The sequence below is a fragment of the Tamandua tetradactyla genome, chromosome 13 (assembly GCF_023851605.1).
Source record: "Tamandua tetradactyla isolate mTamTet1 chromosome 13, mTamTet1.pri, whole genome shotgun sequence".
Lineage (NCBI taxonomy): Eukaryota > Metazoa > Chordata > Mammalia > Pilosa > Myrmecophagidae > Tamandua > Tamandua tetradactyla.
In genome coordinates, this window is record NC_135339.1 from 55,813,579 (window position 1) to 55,836,043 (window position 22,465).

General features: G+C 38.7%; 2 protein-coding genes across 2 annotated transcripts in view; one reads left to right on the plus strand and one right to left on the minus strand.

Moving 5' to 3' along the window:
* Positions 1 to 22,465, plus strand: part of LOC143653404 (cytochrome P450 2C42-like) — a 70,350-nt gene that overhangs the window by 21,487 nt on the left and 26,398 nt on the right.
* LOC143654024 (cytochrome P450 2C18-like) lies at positions 1,264 to 21,948 on the minus strand. The gene is given in 9 exon segments (XM_077125486.1): positions 1,264 to 2,799; positions 4,589 to 4,730; positions 10,677 to 10,864; positions 14,092 to 14,233; positions 16,423 to 16,599; positions 17,710 to 17,870; positions 20,087 to 20,236; positions 20,408 to 20,570; positions 21,730 to 21,948. Coding segments are annotated over 9 exon segments (1,473 nt in total). The 5' UTR covers positions 21,898 to 21,948; the 3' UTR covers positions 1,264 to 2,617.

Consider the following 22,465-nt stretch of genomic DNA (forward strand, 5'->3'; position numbering starts at 1 on the left):
AAAAATTGTAACAAATATACACACTAAAGCAAAGTGTGAATAATATACCCTAATGTCAACCATGGACTATTCTTAATAGTATAATTTTTACATTCTTACATCAATTGTAACAAAGGTACCATATTAAGACAAAATGTTTATAATGGGGAAAGAAGAAGTGGCAATTGGGAATGCTGTGTTTTCTACATGATTTTTCTGTAAAACTGCAACATCTCTAATTAAAAATTTTCAAGAAAGAGAGACAACTCAACTCTAGGCCCATCCGTCGCTGTCTCAGCCTGCAGCAGGGCACAGCTTCCTCCACTCCCTACCCCGAGCTGTAAGGCATCAGCTACCCAAGGGCCAGCCCGAGATGCCACTGAGGACAGCAACTGTGAAGCCCAAAGCAACAGTGTGAACAGGACAACGAGACAGGTCATCATTCCAGAAGAGGAGTTGGGGGTTCCAGGGACTCAGGCAGGTCTAATGGTGAGACGGGCTGAGGTGAGCAGCAGTAACCCATGCCCACCTCCCTCTTCCCTGGGAAGTGAGCACTGCTGCACTTCTCAGAGCCCTGTGGGCACGAGGGCACTAGACACGGATGGGCCCAGCCTACTGTGAATGTGCTAAATTACATGGTGAAAGGATTCAAGAACCTTGAGAGGAGGAGTTTCTCCTGTACTATCTATCACATTCGCTGTACACACTAGAATCCTAGTGAGAGGGAAGCAGGGGCATCAGAGTTTTGTGGGATATGAGGCAACAGAAGCGAGAGTCTAGAGTGATGTGAGGAAGGGGTCATGAGGCAAGGATGCAGGTGGCTTCCAGAGAGGACAAAGGCAGGAGAGGGATGGTTCCCTAGAGTCTCTGGATGGAACCAGCTTCTGACACCTTGACTTTAGCCAAATAGAATGATTTTTGAATTTTGACATCCAGAACTGTATGATAACAACTGGTGTTGCTTTAAGGCACCAAGTTTGTGGTAACTTGTTATAGCAGCAATAGGAATTTATATAAACAGTATCTACTTCATAAGTTTATGAGATAGTTTCTTGTAAAACATGTAAAGTACCTAAAAGGGTATAAGGAGAATCAAACATTAAGCTATGAGGAAAAAAAAATGATGACAGAAGGGAGATTACAAATTTCAGCAAGATATTGAGGGTGGGATTCAAAGAGAAAATGACATTAGAACAAGCTATAGGACTGCCTGTTTGCCCACATCATTGCAAACACATACTTTTTCATTGCCAATCAGTAAGGTATAAAACGTATGCAATGTGATTAAATTTGAACGTTTTATTTTTAGTTATCACATGTAAAATAGTCACTTCCATTTTTCTTCTTCAACGTGTTCATTTGAGTTTTTTCCCCATGTTTTTGAATCTTAGAGGTTTTCCCTCTATGACTTATTGATTTGTAGAAAAACAGCAGATTGTAGATTATATAGTGTGAACCTAAATTTGTAAGAACCATTTTAATCCCATATGTGATATTACGTATGAATTCCCACCTATGTATATATTTATGTATAGTTACATATGTATACCACTACCATATTTGTGGTCTTAAAAAATGCATGCCGAAGTTTAAGTGGCTTCCCCTCATCTCTGGGAGAAAGGTAATGTGTGACGACATTTCTCATTTCTATACTTTAAGACAGAAGGAGGAAAACGATTACTGTGGTTTGAAGTGTATAAAATATTCAAATATCTATATTTTGGAGATAACATGATGCTAATAACTTCAGGACCAAATCGCCATCACATTTATGTTAGTAGTGAAACTAGAAAAAAGAATAAAGCCTGATGATATCTTAAAGAGACACTTTTCTCTTCTTGGGGAAAGAAGGCTAACACCCAGAATGCATGATTAGCACTATGGAAACATCTATCAATATTTGAACCTCAGTTAGGAAACAGGAAATATCAAAGTAGTTCAAATCTTCATTTTGTGTTGGCAGCAGAACCAGCGTGGGGACATGAACTCTGATACCTTCATGTTCATTCCTCCCCGTGGCTGATCCTCTCAATTATCCCCTCAAGTGGAGCTGCTCCTTGACATTCTTTCTCTCACTTTCAAACTCAAATCTCCAGTAACTGGATGCGGCATTCATCCAGGAGAGCTTGTCAGTCCAGTTCTCATATATTCTGCCTTGGTGCGCCCCTTTGCAAAACCTGTTTGGACTGTTTGTTTTGTTTTTTTAACTTTTTCATTTCTAATACTTTATTATGTAGAAAAGAAGGAAAATTCAGAGCTGACCCAGTAAAAATAATATGTTTTCTTTAGAATGCGCAGAATAGTGTATGGTTGTGAACTGACACACACTAATCACTTTTTCCTCCTCTTTCACAGTGAGAGAACAGTAATGACTCATGACCAGTTGACTTATTAAGGTATGTGATGGCCAGTATAGGTATTACAGAATATGGAGAATAGCAGGTAAATGTGTGCAGTAAAATGCAGGAACACAGTCTTAAAAGAGGTAGTATTCTCCCTGAATCTTCAGGGCATGGGGAGATGTGGAGAGGGGAGGTCAGCAAAGGCAGTCCCAGTAGAGGGAGGGAGGTGAACAATGCCCCAGAGGAGGGGAATTGCAGGCAACAGCACAGCAGCAGGTAGGTGGCCTGACCTTTCTTCAGATGGGAACAAAGCAAAGCTGGTACAAGGGTGGCACAGAGGAAAGCCCAGTCTCAAGTGGGGTGATGTCAATGTCCTTTGGTTCAACCAGGGACTTCAGGGAAAATTTCTGTAAAATGGTGGTCAGGAATAAAAACAGCTCCATGCCGGCCAGGCCCTCACCCACGCAAATTCATTTTCCTGGAAATAGAAACACAGGGGAAGGTATTCCTTGAATACCGTGTTTCTCAACCACCACATAACACTCAGTAACTGTATTATGAAGGGTATACTTGATGGGCGAATGGAAGGCAGGATGTTTGGAAGGATTGGCTGGATAAATAAGAGAGATGGAAAGACTAAGACACTTGCTGGTCAACTAATATCTTTCTTAAGGGGCACTCTACATTCTAAAAGTATTTATAGAATACCTGCATTGTGCCAAGCATTTCATTGAGTATTCCACATTACCGTGGCTCTTTTGACTCTGCAAGTTTCTGCTAACAGTTTTTGAGAAATATACCCACGTTCCTTGTCCAGGTGGGATAAAGGGGGAAGGACTGAAAGGAGGAGACTCACGTATCTGCATTTCCCTTTCTACCTCTGGCACAAATTCAACTAAAGATTTTTTTCCTCATGAACCTTCAAAATCATACGCTATTACCTCACTTTCAAGTTCTGAATGGCTCCTGTGTCTGTGTTATGGGTTAAGTTCAAGCTGTTTGACCTGGCCCTTCACATCCTGTTCCCAGGCTGACATTCCATGACCTTTTCTTCCACTCTTCACACCCTCAACTCTCAGCTCTAGCCATACACTCTCTTCATCAGTCTCCAGCACAGTAGGCAGCTTCAAGCATTTCCCTTGTGCTTCCTTCATAACTCAGGTCAAATGTCATATTCTCTTTATAATCTTTGTGACCCCTCAGGCTGTAGAATCTTGCCTTTGTTGGATTTTTCAGCATCATAAACATGGATCATTTTGCGCCATCATTCTCTGTTTATTTATTTATCAACCCCTCTAAAATGTGCATTCCTTGAAGGGAGGGTTCAGCCCTTTACATTTTGGCATCCACAGCCAGATCCAAAAAAGCCACTGAAGAGCTTAAGGCAGTTCCTTGACCAGAGACGCAGCAGCCACTGCCGGAGTGGAGACCCCTTTATCAAATATGAAGTATCATCACTGCAGGAAGAGCAGTGGGCTCTGGAATCATTGATGGCACCATGCCAATTCTCAGGGGTTCCTTCATCCCTGAATTTCTTGGCAGACATTTCTGAAATTTTCTTTCCTTGTGGCTCACTGCTTTTGTAATCATGCCTATAGTTCTCTTCTCTCCTTGCTCCCTGCCCCTTGCGACACAGCTGACATGCCATTTCTTCTCGAGAGGTGTTACTTAATCCATTTTGTGCTTCACTGTTCGGCATGCAAGAGCAGAAAGCAAGCAACTTCCCCTCTTGCCCTCATTGTGGCCTGTACTTCCCTCTCACAGCACAGGTCAGATTTGATTATAATGATCAGTCTACTCATCTGCTTCTCTAGTGTGGTATTAGTCCCTTAGGTGCCTATTCTCTGCCTATGAATACTCATGTCTCTAATTTCATCTAAGGGGTGAGGAGCACCAGGCAGAAAATACTTAAAAAAACTCTGGTATTTGGGGTGTCTTTCTTGGGGATGATGAGGGCAATCTTGACGAGGTTCACCTTCTAGAAAGAGCTATTGCATAGCTCAGTGATATATCTGGTGGCAGAATTCAATCAACCCATTCTCTAGCTTCCTCACTTTGGAAGAATTGGTCAGCTCCCTAAAGCCCCACCAATCTGGCCCAGGAATACAGATGTACCCTGCAGTGGTAACGTGCCTGGCATTAGGGGTGGTGCTCGTGATTGCGCATCAAGAGACTTCTCCCAGCCCCAGGATAGGTAGCATGCAAATTTCAATTGATCCCTTAAAGGTCGTGCCCTTGAAGTAGAGATGGATGTAAATTTCTATTACCTGTTGAAAAAGGCATGAAGTAGTCACTCTTCCTGAAGTTGCCGCTCTTATCCAGAAAGTGGCCAGGATCAAACTTGTCTGGGTTGGGAAATTCTTTGTTGTTGTGCAGCACCGAAGTCAGCGACGTTATTATGTTTGTCCCCTGGAATGGACAGATAGATCAGCTGAATTATAAAAAGTTCATGGTGCTGAAGGAAATATAGGAAATTAGTCCAATTTCTTTGATCTAAAAATGAGGAAATCCAAATTCAAAGAAGAGGAGTGACATTTCCAGCAAGACAGACCAAGTAATGAGCCATGATGAGTTCAAGGCCAGTGGCAGTGATCTTGCTTAAGTGTCGGCCAGTACTTTTGAGGTACTGAGCCCTTGAATACTTGTGTGCCGAACCTTCTGAATCCTCTCTCTTATAACCAAGCTGGACTAGGCAGCACTTGCTCTATTTTATCACTTCAAGTTTTACACATCTTATATGCAAATTACGGTTTAAAAGAGAAGTCTCTGCTGGCTCTAGAAAGGCCAGAAATAACAAGAATTTTTTCATAGGGCTTTTTAGAATAGAAGTCTGATATAATTAAAAGTGACCCTTATAAGGTCAACTGTCCAATGTTAATAAGGTGATTTGTTTTCTCAACAATTAAGAAATTGTTTTTAAGATTGTTAAGAAATTTGTTAGCAATTAAAAATATGGATCATAACCCAAACAAACTCTGAAACTTGTTCTACAACTAACTATTGTGATGTACTTCGAAATTTATTGCTTGTATATATACATGCTGTTTAAAGAGAAGGAGGAGTATAACAGAGAAGATAGGTTGCAACATATGAGTATGACTGCTGAATCATTATATTGATATTTCTGTTGGTCTCAAGTGTATGAAGCTGCTAAATGAAATATCATGGAACTGTAACCCATACCAAACTTTGAAATCTGCTCTATACCTACTTGTTAAAATGTACTTGGAAATTTATTGTTTTTTTGAATATATGTTATACTTCAAAATTTAAAAAAATAACAAAAAATATGAAAGAGCTTTCTTTGCAGATGAATACAAGCTGAATAAGGGATAGTAAAATTAGAAATATCATCTTTTTGACAACAATTCAGTTGTGGACACCAACTCAGGCAAGAATCATCAATTAATGCTAAATCTGTTGGGTGAAAGGTTTGCTCACAGGTCTTAAAGAACCATGTCACGGAATATTATTAATTACATACGAAAAACTGCACATCTGTACTGGGGTGAGCCGGCAGACACCCTACTAAGGGAGGAACCTCGCTAGCATCACCAATAACGAGAGTTTAGTATTATGTGCCCCCATCATAGGACGAACACAGTGTCTATGTGGTTTTTTTGCCAAAAGCACATAGTTGGAATCTAATCCCATGAAATATACCACACAAAACCAGACCGAGAAAATTTTACATGAAAACTGGCTGGTTTCTTCAAAAATGACAATGTACTAAAGGAAACAAATATGAAAAGAAACAAAGGAACCTAAAGGAACATGGTAAAAGAATAAATTAAATAAATTCATTAAAATATAAAATAAAATAAATAAAACTAAAAAGAAGAATCAGGGACAGAACAGTCTCTTCAATAAATGGTGCCTAGAGAACTGGATATCCATATGCAAAAGAATGAAAGAAGACCCATGTCTCACACCCTATACAAAAGTTAACTCAAAATGGATCAAAGATCTAAACATTAGGTCTAAGACCATAAAACAGTTAGAGGAAAATGTTGGGAGATATCTTATGAATCTTACAACTGGAGGCGGTTTTATGGACCTTAAACCTAAAGCAAGAGCACTGAAGAAGGAAATAAATAAATGGGAGCTCCTCAAAATTAAACACTTTTGTGCATCAAAGAACTTCATCAAGAAAGTAGAAAGACAGCCTACACAATGGGAGACAATATTTGGAAATGACATATCAGATAAAGGTCTAGTATCCAGAATTAATAAAGAGATTGTTCAACTCAACAACAAAAAGACAGCCAACCCAATTACAAAATGGGAAAAAGACTTGAACAGACACCTCTCAGAAGAGGAAATACAAATGGCCAAAAGGCACATGAAGAGATGCTCAATGTCCCTGGCCATTAGAGAAATGCAAATCAAAACCACAATGAGATATCATCTCACACCCACCAGAATGGCCATTATCAACAAAACAGAAAATGACAAGTGCTGGAGAGGATGCGGAGAAAGAGGCACACTTATCCACTGTTGGTGGGAATGTCAAAGGGTGCAACCACTGTGGAAGGCAGTTTGGCGGTTCCTGAAAAAGCTGAATATAGAATTGCCATACGACCCAGCAATACCATTGCTGGGAATATACTCAAAGGAATTAAGGGCAAAGACACAAACAGACATTTGCACACCAATGTTTATAGCAGTGTTATTTACAATTGCAAAGAGATGGAAACAGCCGAAATCTCCATCAACAGAAGAGTGGCTAAACAAACTGTGGTATATACATACGATGGAATACTATGCAGCTTTAAGACAGGATAAACTTATGAAGCATGTGATAACATGGATGGACCTAGAGAACATTATGCTGAGTGAGTCTAGCCAAAAACTAAAGGACAAATACTGTATGGTCCCACTGATGTGAATGGACATTCGAGAATAAATCTGGAATATGTCATTGGTAACAGAGACCAGCAGGAGGTAGAAACAGGGTAAGATAATGGGCAATTGGAGCTGAAGGGATACAGACTGTGCAACAGGACTAGATATAAAAACTCAAAAATGGACAGCACAATAATACCTAATTGTAAAGTAATCATGTTAAAACACTGAATGAAGCTGCATCTGAGCTATAGGTTTTTGTTTTGTTTTGTTTTGTTTTTACTATTATTACTTTTATTTTTTTCTCTATATTAACACTCTATATCTGTTTCGGTTGTGTTGCTAGTTCTTCTAAACCGATGCAAATGTACTAAGAAACGATGATCATGCATCTATGTGATGATGTTAAGAATTACTGATTGCATATGTAGAATGGTATGATTTCTAAATGTTGGGTTAATTTCTTCTTTTCCGTTAATTAAAAAAAAATAAAGAGAAGGGGTAATTGGAGCTGAAGGGATACAGGCTGTGCAACAGGACTGGATATAAAAACTCAGAAATGGACAGCACAATACTACCTAATTGTAATGCAATTATGTTAAAACATTGAATGAAGCTGCATGTGAGGTATAGGTTTTTTTTTTCTCTCTATTATCGTTTTAATTCTTATTCTGTTGTCTTTTTATTTCTTTTTCTAAATCGATGCAAATGTACTAAGAAATGATGAATATGCAACTATGTGATGATATTAAGAATTACTGATTGTACATGTAGAATAGAATGATTTCTACATGTTTTGTTAATTTTTTTAATTAATAAAAAAAAAAAAAGAAGAATCAGAGAAATAGGTTGCCTGGGGCTGAAATTGGGGTAGATAATGAGGAGTTAATGCCTAAATTGTACAGTGTTTCTATTTGGGTTGACTGCAAAGCTTTGGTGATGAATGCTGGTGATGATGGCACAACATTGTGAATGTAATTAACGGCATTGAATTATGTATGTGAATGTAGTTAAAGGGGGAGATTTTGCGTTATACATGTGTTATTAGAAAAAAATTTATATAGGACTGTACAACACAAACAGCGAACCCTACTGTAAATGATGAACTGTCATTAATAACACAATTATAAAAATTGTGAATTGCAACAAATGTACCACACTAATGCAAGGTGTTAATAATAGGGTGTTATATGGAAAGTCTTTATTTTACACATAATTTTTTGGCAAACCTACCAACTTTGCTAATAAAAACAAAAAAATAGCAGAAGAATTCACGGCACATGAAAATATATGAAATTGAAATGTCAGTTAATAACTATTGGGACTCCAGCCCTCCTTTTTCCTTTACGTTTTGGTTTATGAGTGCCCTCTTAGCTCAGTAGCAGAACTGAGTAGTTGCAACAGAGACCTTATGGTCCTCAAGCCTAAAATATTTACTATCTGACATGTTACCAAAGAAATTTGCAGACTCTCGAATTAAATCATGATCTCCACCTAATCAGTGACTTCACCTTGTGGTAAAATACACTATTTATCTGACTGGTAGGAGGAGCATAGCCAACCACCCAGAGCCACATGTTCCTTAACTGGGTTTTTCCATGCAGAAGAGATGGTGCTGTTCCCTCGGGGTCTGGAGATTCTAAGCTCAAAAGGCACCAGGTGGAGCCTGAGCCCCGTGCAGAAGCCAGAATGGGTGCCACTTAGCAGATGCACTGATCCCCTCCAGCAGGAGATCATCGATGTGATGGGCTATCCCTATCTGAGTTCCAGTCAAGTTCCAATTTAATTAGTAATGGGAGGAGAAATAAGATTAAAAATTATTTTCAACCAAGTATTAAAGAAAGAAAAGGCTTTTCCTGGTTGTGTCTTCAGGTGAAGAAGAGTTAACTTGAAATCCTAATCCTTGATTGAGGCAAGATCCTTTGTCTCTTGGTCATGGCCTCAATTTCCTCTTCCCCAGAGATGGTATAGAAATTGCACTCTTACCAAATGCACAGCCCTTTCTTTAGTATCAAAACAGAATTTCTAATTATTTCAATTTCTATTATAACTAATATTTGTTGTCACCCACTGGGATAAAGGGGCTTGTAGCATATCAACGAGAAAGTCTGAATAAATACAGAAACCATGTGTTAGAAGGCATTGGTGTCAAGATTCCAGAGACGGAAGAAACTTGTAGCCAATTTTAGACTGTATTCATTTCCAGTTTTGAAGGTAAGCAAGAGATGTTACGTCATTCTATCTGCTACTAGAGAAGGGATGAACCCTTTATGGAAGAAGACAAAAATGATCTGAGCCTCTGCATTTTTCATATAAAATCTCTGGCCTTTAATAAAATATTACAAGGGATTCCAATACGGAATCTTTTGAGGCAAGCATTACCTCCATATCAGAAATTTGAAAAGAGAAAATTGAGAAAGAAAAATTGCAAGTCAATATGTTTTATGAATATAAATATAAATATAAAATGTAGCAAATAAAATCTAGATGTCTGTATGTACACACACCCACAGTAAGGGAATAGAGGCCAAAATATATGGTCATATTTGAGAATCCATTTGATAAAATATAAGCCCATTGGTGACAAAAAAGCAGGCAAACATAAAAAAGAGGGGAATCTTTCTTAATCTGATCAAGAACAATGTCAAAATACATATAAAATATCATTTTCAATGGTAAAATACTAAATCACCAATTCTTTCTAGAGATCCAACAAACAAAACAAGAATGGCTACTACTCTCATTTCTATTCAACAAGTGTCTTAGAAATCTTAGTCAGTGCACTAATGAAAAGAGAAAAGAAAGTCATGAGAATAAGAAAACAAGGAAAAAATACATATTAATCTACATTGCAGGATTGTGTACATAGAAATTCCAAGTTAGTTAAATTGTTAGCAATATTAAGTGTATTTATCAAGGCCACAAAGACATATCATTAAAATAATAAATAAAGCTTATTTCCATATACCAGTAAAAAAATGGAAGGGTCATTTAAATTTCTTATACAATTTATAATAACATCAAAAATATTAAGTACCTAGAAAAAAGCCTAAAAAATATGTGTAAGCTACTTCACTGAGAACAAAAGTTACAGAGAAAATTGAAGACAGCACCCACAAAGTGGGAGCATATTCGTATTCAAGAATTGAAAGATTTGACATGTCAGGAAGTCATTCTCTCCAACTTGATGTATGGATCTAATTCCTACTAACAAATTTTCCTAGCAGAGGGTTTTAGGAAATTGGCAAGCTGATATTAAACTAAACAGCAAAGAATGGCCAGTACCATATTGAAGAAGAACAACAAATTTGGCTGACTTAGGCTGGCAAATATCAAATTCTGTTATAAGGCTTTATAATCCCAAACTGGAAACACAATATCCATCAAGCTGTCATAACCTATGATGATGACACATTTCTCATTTTCCCTGAGGACAGAGCACTGGAATCATACTGTGAACGTGAGAACTTCAAAAGCACTGAGATTCAGTGTAGGGGAAATAAATCTCACCTTGGGGATGACATAGTTTCTGAATGGAATGTCACTGATTGTGGCATGGGGCAGGCTGGTGGGAAGGAGGTCTATGTATCTCTGGATCTCGTGCACTGTGGCGTCCGTGTAGGGCATGCTGCTCCTGTCCTGCATGCAGGGACTGCGGTGTCTGCCAACCACACGGTCAATCTCTTCCTGGATTTTAGCTGATGAGACACAAATAAAAAGTGTTGGCAAAGGAGAAAAATGTGTATTGGTCAGAGCAATTCAGGATCACATGAAGTATGAAAGTGTCCCAACATGGTTATAAACATAAGTTATATGCCCAGAAATACACCTGGACTTAAAAAAATGATCACTATAACATAACATTTCTAAAAAGTTAGGCATTGAGACAATTCTGCAAATCCCTGTATGTTAGAATACAGGATGACATAGAAATAATGAGGTGTTTCAAAATATAAGTAGTATACAATTAACTAAAAAAGTACTTTCCTTGGAGAAAGAAAACAGAAATCAAATATTAATTTTATATTAAAATAATACATAGTGTTTTAAATTCTACTCTCGGATCTGTATGGACATATGTGTTTGCTCGTGTGTCTGTGTGTGTGCAATTTGCGATAGTACTTTCTCTATCCTCCTAACATCAAAAAAGCCTGCCATTTTGAACCATTCTTGTGGTTTCTTTCGAAATTTATGTTCATATTTCTAAATAATCACACTTTGTACCACTATTCCTTAATTAACCACTTTTAGATAATATCTAATGACTTCTTGTTGAATGAGATGAGGGATTTACATCTCTACCGCTGCCCTACGCAAAATGCAGACACACATCCACCAACACACACACACACACACACACACACGCAAACTCATAACAACACACATCCTCCACTCCTTTCCCCAATTTATTTACAACACAATTTTTTGAGGTATCAATATCCAATTGCTTACATACTTATGACTACATACATATTATTCTCTAGAAAGATAATTATGATAGTTTCATTTGTGTACATATTTTCCCTTAAAAATACATCTTTACCCCAATTCTTAACTTTCTAGATGAAGACTTAGATTTATTTTCAACTAATCCTGTAAATGTTTCAAACTCCTAGTAATAATTTCTCATGTGCTCAGATCTCAGACAGTTGGTCACAACTCTTCTGCTGTCTTCCCTCACATCTGCTCTGCCCACACAGTTCATTCTAACTGATTCTTTCCTAGGTCTGGTGCCCATCAGCACCCCTGAAACATACATTCTCTTACATGAAGTCTCCTAAATCCTAGATCCCATGACTTCCTCTGATCTGGTTTCAGACATTTGGATGGGGCAAATCCTCCAGTGCCTTTATGAGAAAAGGAAAAGAAAGGATAAAAATTGTGTATCTATTGATACACAAGATGACAATTGCTCATGAGAATTCTGATGCTGTTCTGATTCCTTAGCCTTTACATATAATACAAATATGATATTGAGAGATTAGGAAATGAGAGAAGGGCATACGTGCTGCATGGCATCTTCTTCTGTAGGAAAGCAGTAAATAAGAACTGATTTTCTTCCCTGATATTTTTAATGATTTTTTCTTAAACCCGGTGTTTGAAATTCCATGACCTTGTCTCTTGGATAGATGCTTGTACTTCATTCACTTACTGGACACTTGCTGAGAATTTTCTATCTAGATGTGGGAAAGTGGTCTTTCCTCTGGAGCTGTTTGTATTCTGCAGCCTATTTCTTGGCTGCTGGATTTTAGAACCCAGGATGGGGAAAGCACTAAGGATCTCAATTCAAGAGGTGGACTCCTACCTAACCCCCCTTTATAGCCCCCCACCTCTTTCCTTCCCTGTCTCTGCTCCCATCCCTAAGTGCAGGTCCTTTTAGTGAACTTTCTCTAGAGTAAACCTGTATCTTTACATGGGCAGAGGAAAGGGGAATGACATGCTGTCATGGTCAGTTTCATGTGTCAGCTTGGCCAGGTGGTGGTACCCGGGTGTCTGGTCAGGAAAGCACTGGCCTGTCTGTTGCTATGAGGACATTTCATGGGCTTAAATCAGGACCAGTTGGCTGCATCCACAGCTGATGGCATTCATGATTAGCTAAGGAGGTGTCTTCTGTAATGAGTGGCACTTAATCTAATCACCAGAAGGCTTTTAAGGAGGATTCTGAGAGAGTCACTCTTGCAGTCCAGCCAGCCTCTCCTGAGAGTTTGTTGAGGACTTTCCTCAGAGTTGCCAGCTTGCAGCCTGCCCTACAGACCCTGGGCTCTACATTCCCATTGATATGTGAGATACATTTCTAAATTTTATATCTACAGGTATCTCCTGCTGATTCTGTTTCTCTAGAGAACCCTAGCTAAAACACATGTGAAAGGAAAATGTGGAGGAATCTTGGGTGGGGAAACCCTCCTATTTTGAGCCTCCTTCTCTCACTACTTTCTTTAACATTTTGTACTTCTAAATACCAGGCTGGCGGGGATTGCAAGGGCACACACTGTCTTTTCCTTATTGATAAAACCTTATTGCCTGGCATTTAGGTTACATTTCATCCTTTCTGCTGAGTTACTTGTCACATCTACATCTGCTGTCTGTTACAGAAATTTATTGAGGATTTATTGGCTGTTTCCTGTTTCCCTCTTCTCCAAATATAATAGTACTAATTGTCATTTATAATTAGTTTATAGTTATTTCAGTAGGATCCTGATGCAGGAAAAGATAATGTGTGCTACTAATCTGCTATGCATAATCAGAATCTCTTTAAAGGTAAATTCCTAAGATTAAATGGTTTATAAAAAATAAAAGTATTGATAAAATAAAAATTTCTTATGATGACAAGAACTGTATTTTTGGACGCAGGTTTCAGGAATAACAAAATATCCTAGGTACATCTTCTGTCTAATAGGAGAACTGTCCTTATGGACCTAACTTTTTAGAATGCTTGCCAGACTGTGCACATTTTCCCAGGCTGCTTTCCTAAATTTGTAGAATTTCCAGAAATTGAAGCATGAAGCTTCGATAAGGAAGAATTCCATCTTCCCTGACGCAGCATTACAACAGTGTATTTTCAGAATAAGGAGAGATTTCTACAAGAACATACCTACCATCCAAGCAGCCTTTTTACTAAAAGCAACACCGTTATGCAATCCTAGGCCAATGCAAATGTGCCTGCAGCAAATCATCTCCCGTGGAATTGAAATAGTACACTAGAGCGTCAGAGCTTCTCCTCTTGCCCCCGAGGTTCTCACTCCTTTAAGTCACCTTCCCCTTTTATGTAAAGGTGTCTCATTTCTATTTCTTTATAAAATTTGAACAAACTGCCTTGGAAGCTATAATAGCAGATCTTCTCTAACACAGTCAACAGAGAGCACACAGGCACTATCTTGTCAACTTCCATTCTGGAAATCACCCTGTGCACCAGCTGTGGTCATACCTGTGACCTCTGGGTACTTCATCAGGAGCAGGAGTCCATATCTCAAGGTGGTGCTCGTGGTCTCTGTTCCAGCCCCAAATAGATCAGTTACAGTTACTGTCAAGTTTTCAATGGTGAATTCAGACTGTGCATTGTGTTTTTCCTTGGAAGGATATGGTGAAATTATTTGATGAATTAGCTTGTCTGCATATTTAATAGCAATCAATTCAAAATAGCACATATTATTTTAAAGTTTAGAAAACGGAAAGTGCAGTACTTAAAAGATTATTTTAAGTCATATTAGAGAGTGTATGTTAATTGGTCCAATCTTTATATCCTACTCCTCGTGCCAGTTTGAAAAGGGTTATGTACCATATTTAAGCCTTGTTATAATCCTAATCAACCTTATGGGAGTAACTGTTCTAATTCCTATTCAGTGCTGTCAGTTGGAAACTTAAATTAGTTTATTTCCATAAACATGTCACTCAATCAAGTGTGGGTATTAAACTTGATAAGGTGGAGACATGTCTCCACCCATTCCACGTGGGTCTTGATTGGTTTTACTGGAATCCTTTAAAAGAAGAAGTACTTTGGAAAAAGCTAGAGAACAATGAGAGAGAAAGCCACGAGTTTCTGAGACAGCAGAGAATGCCGCACAACCAAGAAGCAGAGAGTCTAATAGCCAGTAACCTTTTGAGAACGAGGAGAGAGTCACAGAAACACTACAGAAATTTGAGAGAACCATAGAGTCAACCAGCCAGAGACCTTTGGAGATGAAGGAAAACACCTCCCAGGGAGCTTCATGAAAATGGAAGCTGGGAGAGAAAGCTAGCAGATGAGGCCGTGTTCACCACATGTCTTTTCAGAGGAGAGAGAAACCCTGACCTTGTTTGCCACGTGCCTTTACAGCTGAGAGAGAAACCCTGACCTTCATCGGCCTTCTTGGATCAAGGTATCTTTCCTTGGATGCCTCAGATTGGCATTTCTATGGAATTTCTTTAGACTTTCTATAGACTTGCTTTAATTGGGACATTTTCACCGCCTTGGTACTGTAGACTTGTACTTTATTAAATTCCCCTGTTTAAAAGCCATTCCATTTCTGGTATATTGCATTCCAGCAGCTAGCAAACTAGAACACCTTTAAACCCAGCTTGCCTAGAAATTTCATTTCCCAGCCTAATTTAGGATTTCGTTGGCTATACAATATAGTTCATGCCAATGAGATATAAGCAGAACCCTGCTGGTGACACTTTTTTCTTTACTTCTGACTCAAAACACAGATGTGAACATGAGGAGAGGGGCAGATATCATCTTGGGATATGAGGCCATAAGCATGAAGATGAAGGCCTATATAGGAAATTTTGTGAAGAAAAATAGAAGGAACCTGATTTCATGATGCTTCAGGGCTACTGTGTTGGCCTTGAATTGACCCAAGTGACTCATTGGCTGTGATATAAATAAACTCACTATTTCTTAAGCCTTTATTAATTGGATTTTATCTAATTCATAAACTATCAATAATTGATAGAAAAGGGCAGATTAGAGCCATATCATGTAAAATGTTATAATCCTGAATCAGGAGTTTGCAATTTTTTTTTGTTCAAGAATTTACGGGGATTCTGTATTGCCTGCAGGTTCATGATGACGTTTAAATTGTGCAAAAGAAAATAAATTAGTGTAACCTAGAATGGAATATAGGGAGAGAATGAATTCACAAATACAAGGAGGACCAGCACTGTTGTATTCCAGGTGCAAGCTATTAGGCAACTGGGTCTAGGAAACTAGTGCAGGAATGGGTAGGAATGACAAATTGAAGAGCCACAACAAACATAAATACAGAGAGGTTTGGGCATCAACTGCCTGTAAACGCTGAAGGCGAAGGTGGGGCTAGTGGAGATGCTGAAGTCAAGGGTCTGAATGCCTGGAGGTCTTATAAATTTAAGTCAGGGGAAGTGATAAGGACTTGAGAAAGACGTCTCTGGTGGAGCCTTTTCCTCTCAATTTCCCGTACACTGAGTGCCATGGTATTTTCCATCAACATTTTAATGCTTCCCATTTGATATTTTCTAATCTTGTAATTGTTTCCATTTCATCTGAAATGTGCATTCTGTTTCTCCTCAGGTAGGTTATTAATACCTCAATAACAGGACCCATGTATTCTCTTCATTTAACAATTCAATTGTAACATCTTCCATGATGTTTAGTGCAGATCCATGCACACAATAGAGACACAAAAAGTTTGTTAAGCATTATTTTTCTGACCTTTTAAACATCCCTAGTATGTACAGAATTAACCAAGGAACCACCACGTACACAAGCAAGCAAATAACTGAATTTTCCTTCACATTTTACCTGTTCCATTTTGATGAGGAAACAATCAATATAGTCTCGAGGATTGTTAATGTCCAGGGATTCTTGGTGTTCTTTTATTTTTTGCAAAGCGTATTTTTTTAAAAATTCCGTGTTTTGAAGTACTTTTTTATGACTCCCAGGGAGATAATCTATGAGAATGGGGAAAGCATGGCAGATCTAAATAGGAAAAAATCACTTATGTTATAAAATATACTTAATGAGGACATATATGCCAGAATCCCAAACTCTGGTTAAAAACTAGAGCTATAATGATGAATAAAATAGCATCTTCATCTTGAATTCTCTGTGCTGACAGATTTGAAGGAGAACATTCTGACCAGAGGATTGAAGATGATAATCATTTCCTATCCATATAAATCATTTTTACCAAATAAAACCATCTTTATAGCAATGTTCATATTTTTACAGTGATTCTTTCCTACAACTTTGGAATGAAAGATGGCATGGATTACTATGAGTCACATTTTGCACATGACAGAGGGTAAGGGAGTTTGGGCAACCTGATAAAGAGCACACAGCTAGTGCCTGCTGTTTCTATTTCTATCCAGCAGCTTCAGAAATATAATTGGTATTTTAAAACATGGAGGGATTGGAAGGTACCATAACTATTTATACTTAAAGTTGCCGTGTACCAGAGCAGCTAAGTGACTACTCTAAGATCACACAATTGTAATTAAGGCAGAGTCCAGGTTAAGCCATTTTAGCACACTTCATACACCATGAAACCCAATCACATTGTCATCACTAATGCAGTGACCTTGTCAGCGACGGACACAGTTGAAGCATCAATCACTCCTGTACCTGAGTCAGTGTTTACTGGCAGCTGTGGTCCCAAGCATCCTCCCTCCTTGATATCCTAAATTAGGATATTTCTACCATGTCATCTGATGAAGAGGTCTCACTGAGAGGACCCGCTTTGTGGGGAACGAAAGCCAATCAGCAAAGGTCTTGGGTCTCCATTGAGTGCTAGGGGAATGCTTTTGGAAACTCACCAAGTACCCTATGGAAACTGGACTTTGGGTTTTAAGGGAAAAACCATTAACACTAGAGGACTTTAATCTGAGCTCATTATTGTGGACATGCATTTTCTTCCATGTAAAATAGTGGGTTTGCCTGTGTTTCCCTGAAGTTTTCTCTCTGATGTCATGGTCTGTTCACAACTGTTATGTTCAAACACTCACTTCACAATTTGAACCACATAGAACTTAGAACTTGTCAGAGAAAAGAGAATAAGTGGTTTCCCAGCAAAAAGAATTTTGGCCTCACCTGGACCCATGGGGTGCTCAGAATTCTGACGTTTTCATTGAGCTTTGCCATCAGGTTAAGTAAATCCTGATCTGTATAATCAAAACGTGTCTGGAAAACAATGGAGCAGATCACATTGCAAGGAGCACAGCACAGGATAAAAGTGGGATCACAGGGTGACTCTAAAAGATTGGAAACATTTTTAAAACACCATTAAAATGTGCATATAAAACTCTGTCTTTGAGATAACAGGAAAAGGTCATTTTAGAATATCTAGGAATTCTCCTATCAAACAAAATTTCAGCATACATAAAATCAATGTATCACTTTCTCCCTCAACCTGAATTGACCATTCCATTCAAACTGTTTAGTAACAGTTTTTACAAATATCCCATTACCTCCACTGCCTTTATTTATCCCCTTCTAACCAAACATGTCTGATGTCTTGAGGGAAAAAGAAAAACACTGTAAAGAAGCCCCTTTTAAAAACACCTAATAACTCAAATCATCAATGCAGAATCACTGTTGTCTACACAGTCTGTAGACAATTAAGCATTACTATAGGAAGGAAGATAATAGTTAAGCATGTCATATTTTAAAACAAATAGTTGATGGAACCAAATGTCAAACCATAGACGGGAGATCTGAAGAGAAAGAGATTAAGAGTATATTCAATATTTGAAATAACCAATGTTAGAAAGTAAAAACCATCCATGTTGTATGAGAAGAAGTATTATAAAAATGAATAAAACTGATGAGAAATTTTGTTTGCTTAAAATAAAAGCAAATCAAGAATTTCTTTCTTTCAAACTTAAATAACGATTATGGCAAGTAAAACAGGTAAAATTCACAAATGAAGTCCCTTTGTTTCTTCATTTCAATATAGAAAACAAAAGATATCCTGATCTAGTGGTGTCCTTTGTCACCTATCAAAACCCCAAAATTAATTTATTGGGGCCAAGCTGCACTCTTTGCCAAATTCTGGGATTTTTCTCTATATTAGCTATCAACAGAATACAACATGTCATAATAATTTTTAAAATTTCACCACCGTTTAGTTCAATTCCATCATCATGCACATGAAAAAATTGAAGCAGAGTAAAAGTTTTCTTTTTTGGTAGGAGATCTGTAAGTAAAACTTTTGCAATCAATGATCTATAAACTTTAGATTCAGAAAGTCCATAAATTCACATCTACAAAAATAACTAAGATCAACTCAAATCAAGTGTTGTGAAGGAACTACAGGACATTGAATAACAGGAAACTTTTTGCAATTTTTGCTAAGATGCCAGTGCAAACAGAAACACTCAAGGCTCTAAGCTTTCAGAAGAGGTTCTACCTTCCCAAGGGAGATGAAAGGTAATTTGGGAAGCCTCTGGGATTTCTTTGTGTGTCCTTGATTCTCATTTCCAATCATTCACTTCATTTGGAAGAGGAATGAAAAACAAGGTGATTTGGGATCCAAGCTGAAAGTCAGGATCATTAGGAGAAAAACTTCGTAGGTCAGAAGAGCTGGCAGTGTGGGGTACACGATTACGATGAAGGTTCTGACACAGAATCCCATTAGAGGAGGGAAAAGATAAGCAAAGAAGAAAACAGAAAAAACTTATAGTTAGGCAAGATAGGGCAAGACTTATTAAAAATAGTAGAAATAAAGTTAAGTAAATCATTTTATACTTGGTTTCTGTGTACGTTACAGAATTAGGCTTTAGCATTTATTCCTTAACATGTGTAAATCAGTTGAATTAGTACTGAGTAAAATTAAATAATGCATGCTGATAGTTTAAAAGTTGCCCTGAGTTTTCAGGGAATTCACAATGGTGATGCAGACCTAGGCCTTGGAAGAAATCCTTAGACATGGCAGTGGGCTGCCCATACACATTTAGTCCAGTTAAGGAAAAGCACATGTCACTTGTTTCATGCTCTGCAGGGAAATGAGGCCATTCCCATGGTGTCCACGGATAAGTGCCCTGGTGGAATGTTCTGGAATAGGTAGCACACGATAAAGCTATGGGGAAATATTTCTCTTTAACTCTTGGAGAAAATGAGACTCAAACCCCTCTATCGTCATGATGTTCTGATTTGCAAGTAAACAAACAGAGCTCAGGAAAGAAAAGGATTAAACAAGTTTTCTATACCATTGCTGTATGGACAATCATGCATGTGTGCGCATGCTTGTGTACACACACGCACACATGAACACACACACACAAGGAAAGATACACAAAAGTTCCCTTGTGGCTCTACTTCAAACCCACCCTGCTCCACCTGAGGACTGATGACGCTACCCATAGGAGAGATCCGGTGGCCCCTGAAATGTCTCCAAGGATGTCATTCAAAGACTTCCTCAAGAGGACAATCTCTGAAGATCAGTGATACAGAGGAAAGAGTCACCCACCGTTGGTCTTCCTCAGTTCCTCCACAAGGCAGCGAGATTCCTCCTGGACACGGTCCTCAATGCTCCTCTTCCCCATCCCGAAATTCCGCAGGGTCATGAGCGAGAAGCGCCGGACCTCCTTCCATGCCTTTCCATTGCTGAAAACGATTCCTACAACCAGGGGACACGGATACTAGGAAGGCAATCCTAGTCAAGGAAGAGGGCGCAGATACTGGGCAGCAATGCGACCAGGCTGTCCTGATGAGCTCTCCAAGTCTCTGTTTTCAGTCCCCTGCTCCTCACCCCCATCACCACTGCCCACACAGGCACCCATCCACCTACCAAATCCATTAGTAGCTCTGTCAGCCAGTGGGAAACTTTCCCTTCCAGAAAACTCCTCTTCATGATCAATCAGAGCTTCCTTCACTGCTTCATATCCACACAACACCACAGTGGGCTTCCAGCCCAAATACAGAGTAAACACAGGGCCATAGGTTTCAGAGAGCTGGGAAATGGATAGGAGATGCAGATTCTAGCAAAGAAGTGATTCTTTGGTCTCTATATTATCCAGGCTGATATTATCGATATATTGTTCATTTTTTTATTCTGTCACATACAGTTTAAAATATTCTGAATTTTATACATAAGCATGTTGGTTATTTCTGGAAGGTTGCTAGGATGTGCCAAGCAATGGCATTCTCAGTAGGTTAAGCTAAGTTTATTTATTCCCATTTAACAGATAAAGAAATTGAGATTTAGAGAATTTGAATTTTGTATCCATAGTCCCCAATCTAATACATAGAAGAACCATATTTGAACCCTGCTTTATCAACCTCTGATGCCTGATGAATTTATCAGTTCTCAATGCCCATTTTGGACTAAACCCAGCTGGCAGCGTCGGGATCACCAGGGAAGCTCTTCCCCTGGGGATTCTGTTCAGTTGCTCTGTGATAAAGCCCAGTGTCTATTTTTAACAACCATGCTAGATGATTCCAGCTCATCCCATTTGAGTTCTGCAGGTGTTGCTGGCACAGAAAGCGAGTGGGCTCCACAGAGACTGTGCTGGGACCTGTAGCATCTCCTGGAAGTGTAATTTCTTCCATCCTGCCGCCTTCACAGGCCACAGGCGGCAGTTTTGTGCAGAGCCCAAATGATTCTGTTCCCACCCCATGGGCCCTGTGTCGTGTTTCTTCATTTCATTCACTCATGCCAGTCCCAAGCCCTCATCGCTCTTTCCTCGACATCATGCATTATGTGAGTCTCAGAGACGTTTAATATTCATGGCACATCAGAACAAAACACATGGTTTATACAGTAGATGACTTCTTGAATGAAAATGAAAATCCCTCTATTAACATTGAACTTCAGCCTAGAAATCACTGCCAAGGACCATGAAGCACTGAAGGGCTGCAGTACTCCCTATAGTACCGCCTGATCATTTCGTTAATTTGATCCTACCTTATGGTGACCTAAATATCTCTCCTCCCACAAAATCATTACTTCATTTCACTCTTTCTAACAATGACAGAGACACAAGAACAAAAAAGCAATGAAAACAGAAAAATCTGCAGGGGAACTTTGAACTTCCTAGGGTCTATTTTAACACAGTGCCTCCAAAGATGTATTTTATTTACTCGCAGGAGTTAATTGAAAAGCCTACTTACCTTACATAAAGATTTGTTGATTTCCTTAGCATTTACCTGTAGGATATTTCCAATAATTGGGAGAGGCCTGGGGCCAGGTGGAAGCTTCCCTCTCCTGTAGTTCTATTTCCAGAGGGAAAGGAGAAGCAAACAGGAGAGACAGAGCACTAGGGCCACAACTGGCTCCATCAGAGCCTTTTCTAGTACCAAGGTAGCTATGAATGTGCAGTTCAAAGCATTATACGACTCCCTACTCAATCAAATTGTGACTCTTTGACCTCATAAAGTGACCAGTTGGGGAGAATCATTTGGATCCTTTCTGAGTGGACTTTGGTTCACTGATAAAGATCGAAAAACAGTGTTCTTTAGCCTGGCTTTCCTTCTTTCCAAGGCTGCATCTGGAGATTATTTTTTAACTGGTCAGGGGTGGTGTCTGGGTATTGGTAATTTCATTTCAATTATTAGAGAAACCACCCCAGGCAGTGCCTATGTACATTATCTGATTTTAGAAAAGTTCTAAATGACTAACAATCACCTGGGAAGTATGATTTGAGAGTAATCCATCTATTTTATGTATTGCATTAAAAATATTTCTCCTGTTATGCTTTACCAAACACTATAATCATTGTTGCCCTTGAAAATGGAGGCATTTTTATATATTTTAACGTGCTATACTGACATCACAGCTGCCTAAATATAAAATAGTTAACATAAAATATTATTCATGCATCTTCACTGCTGGAGAGACGGCCAAATA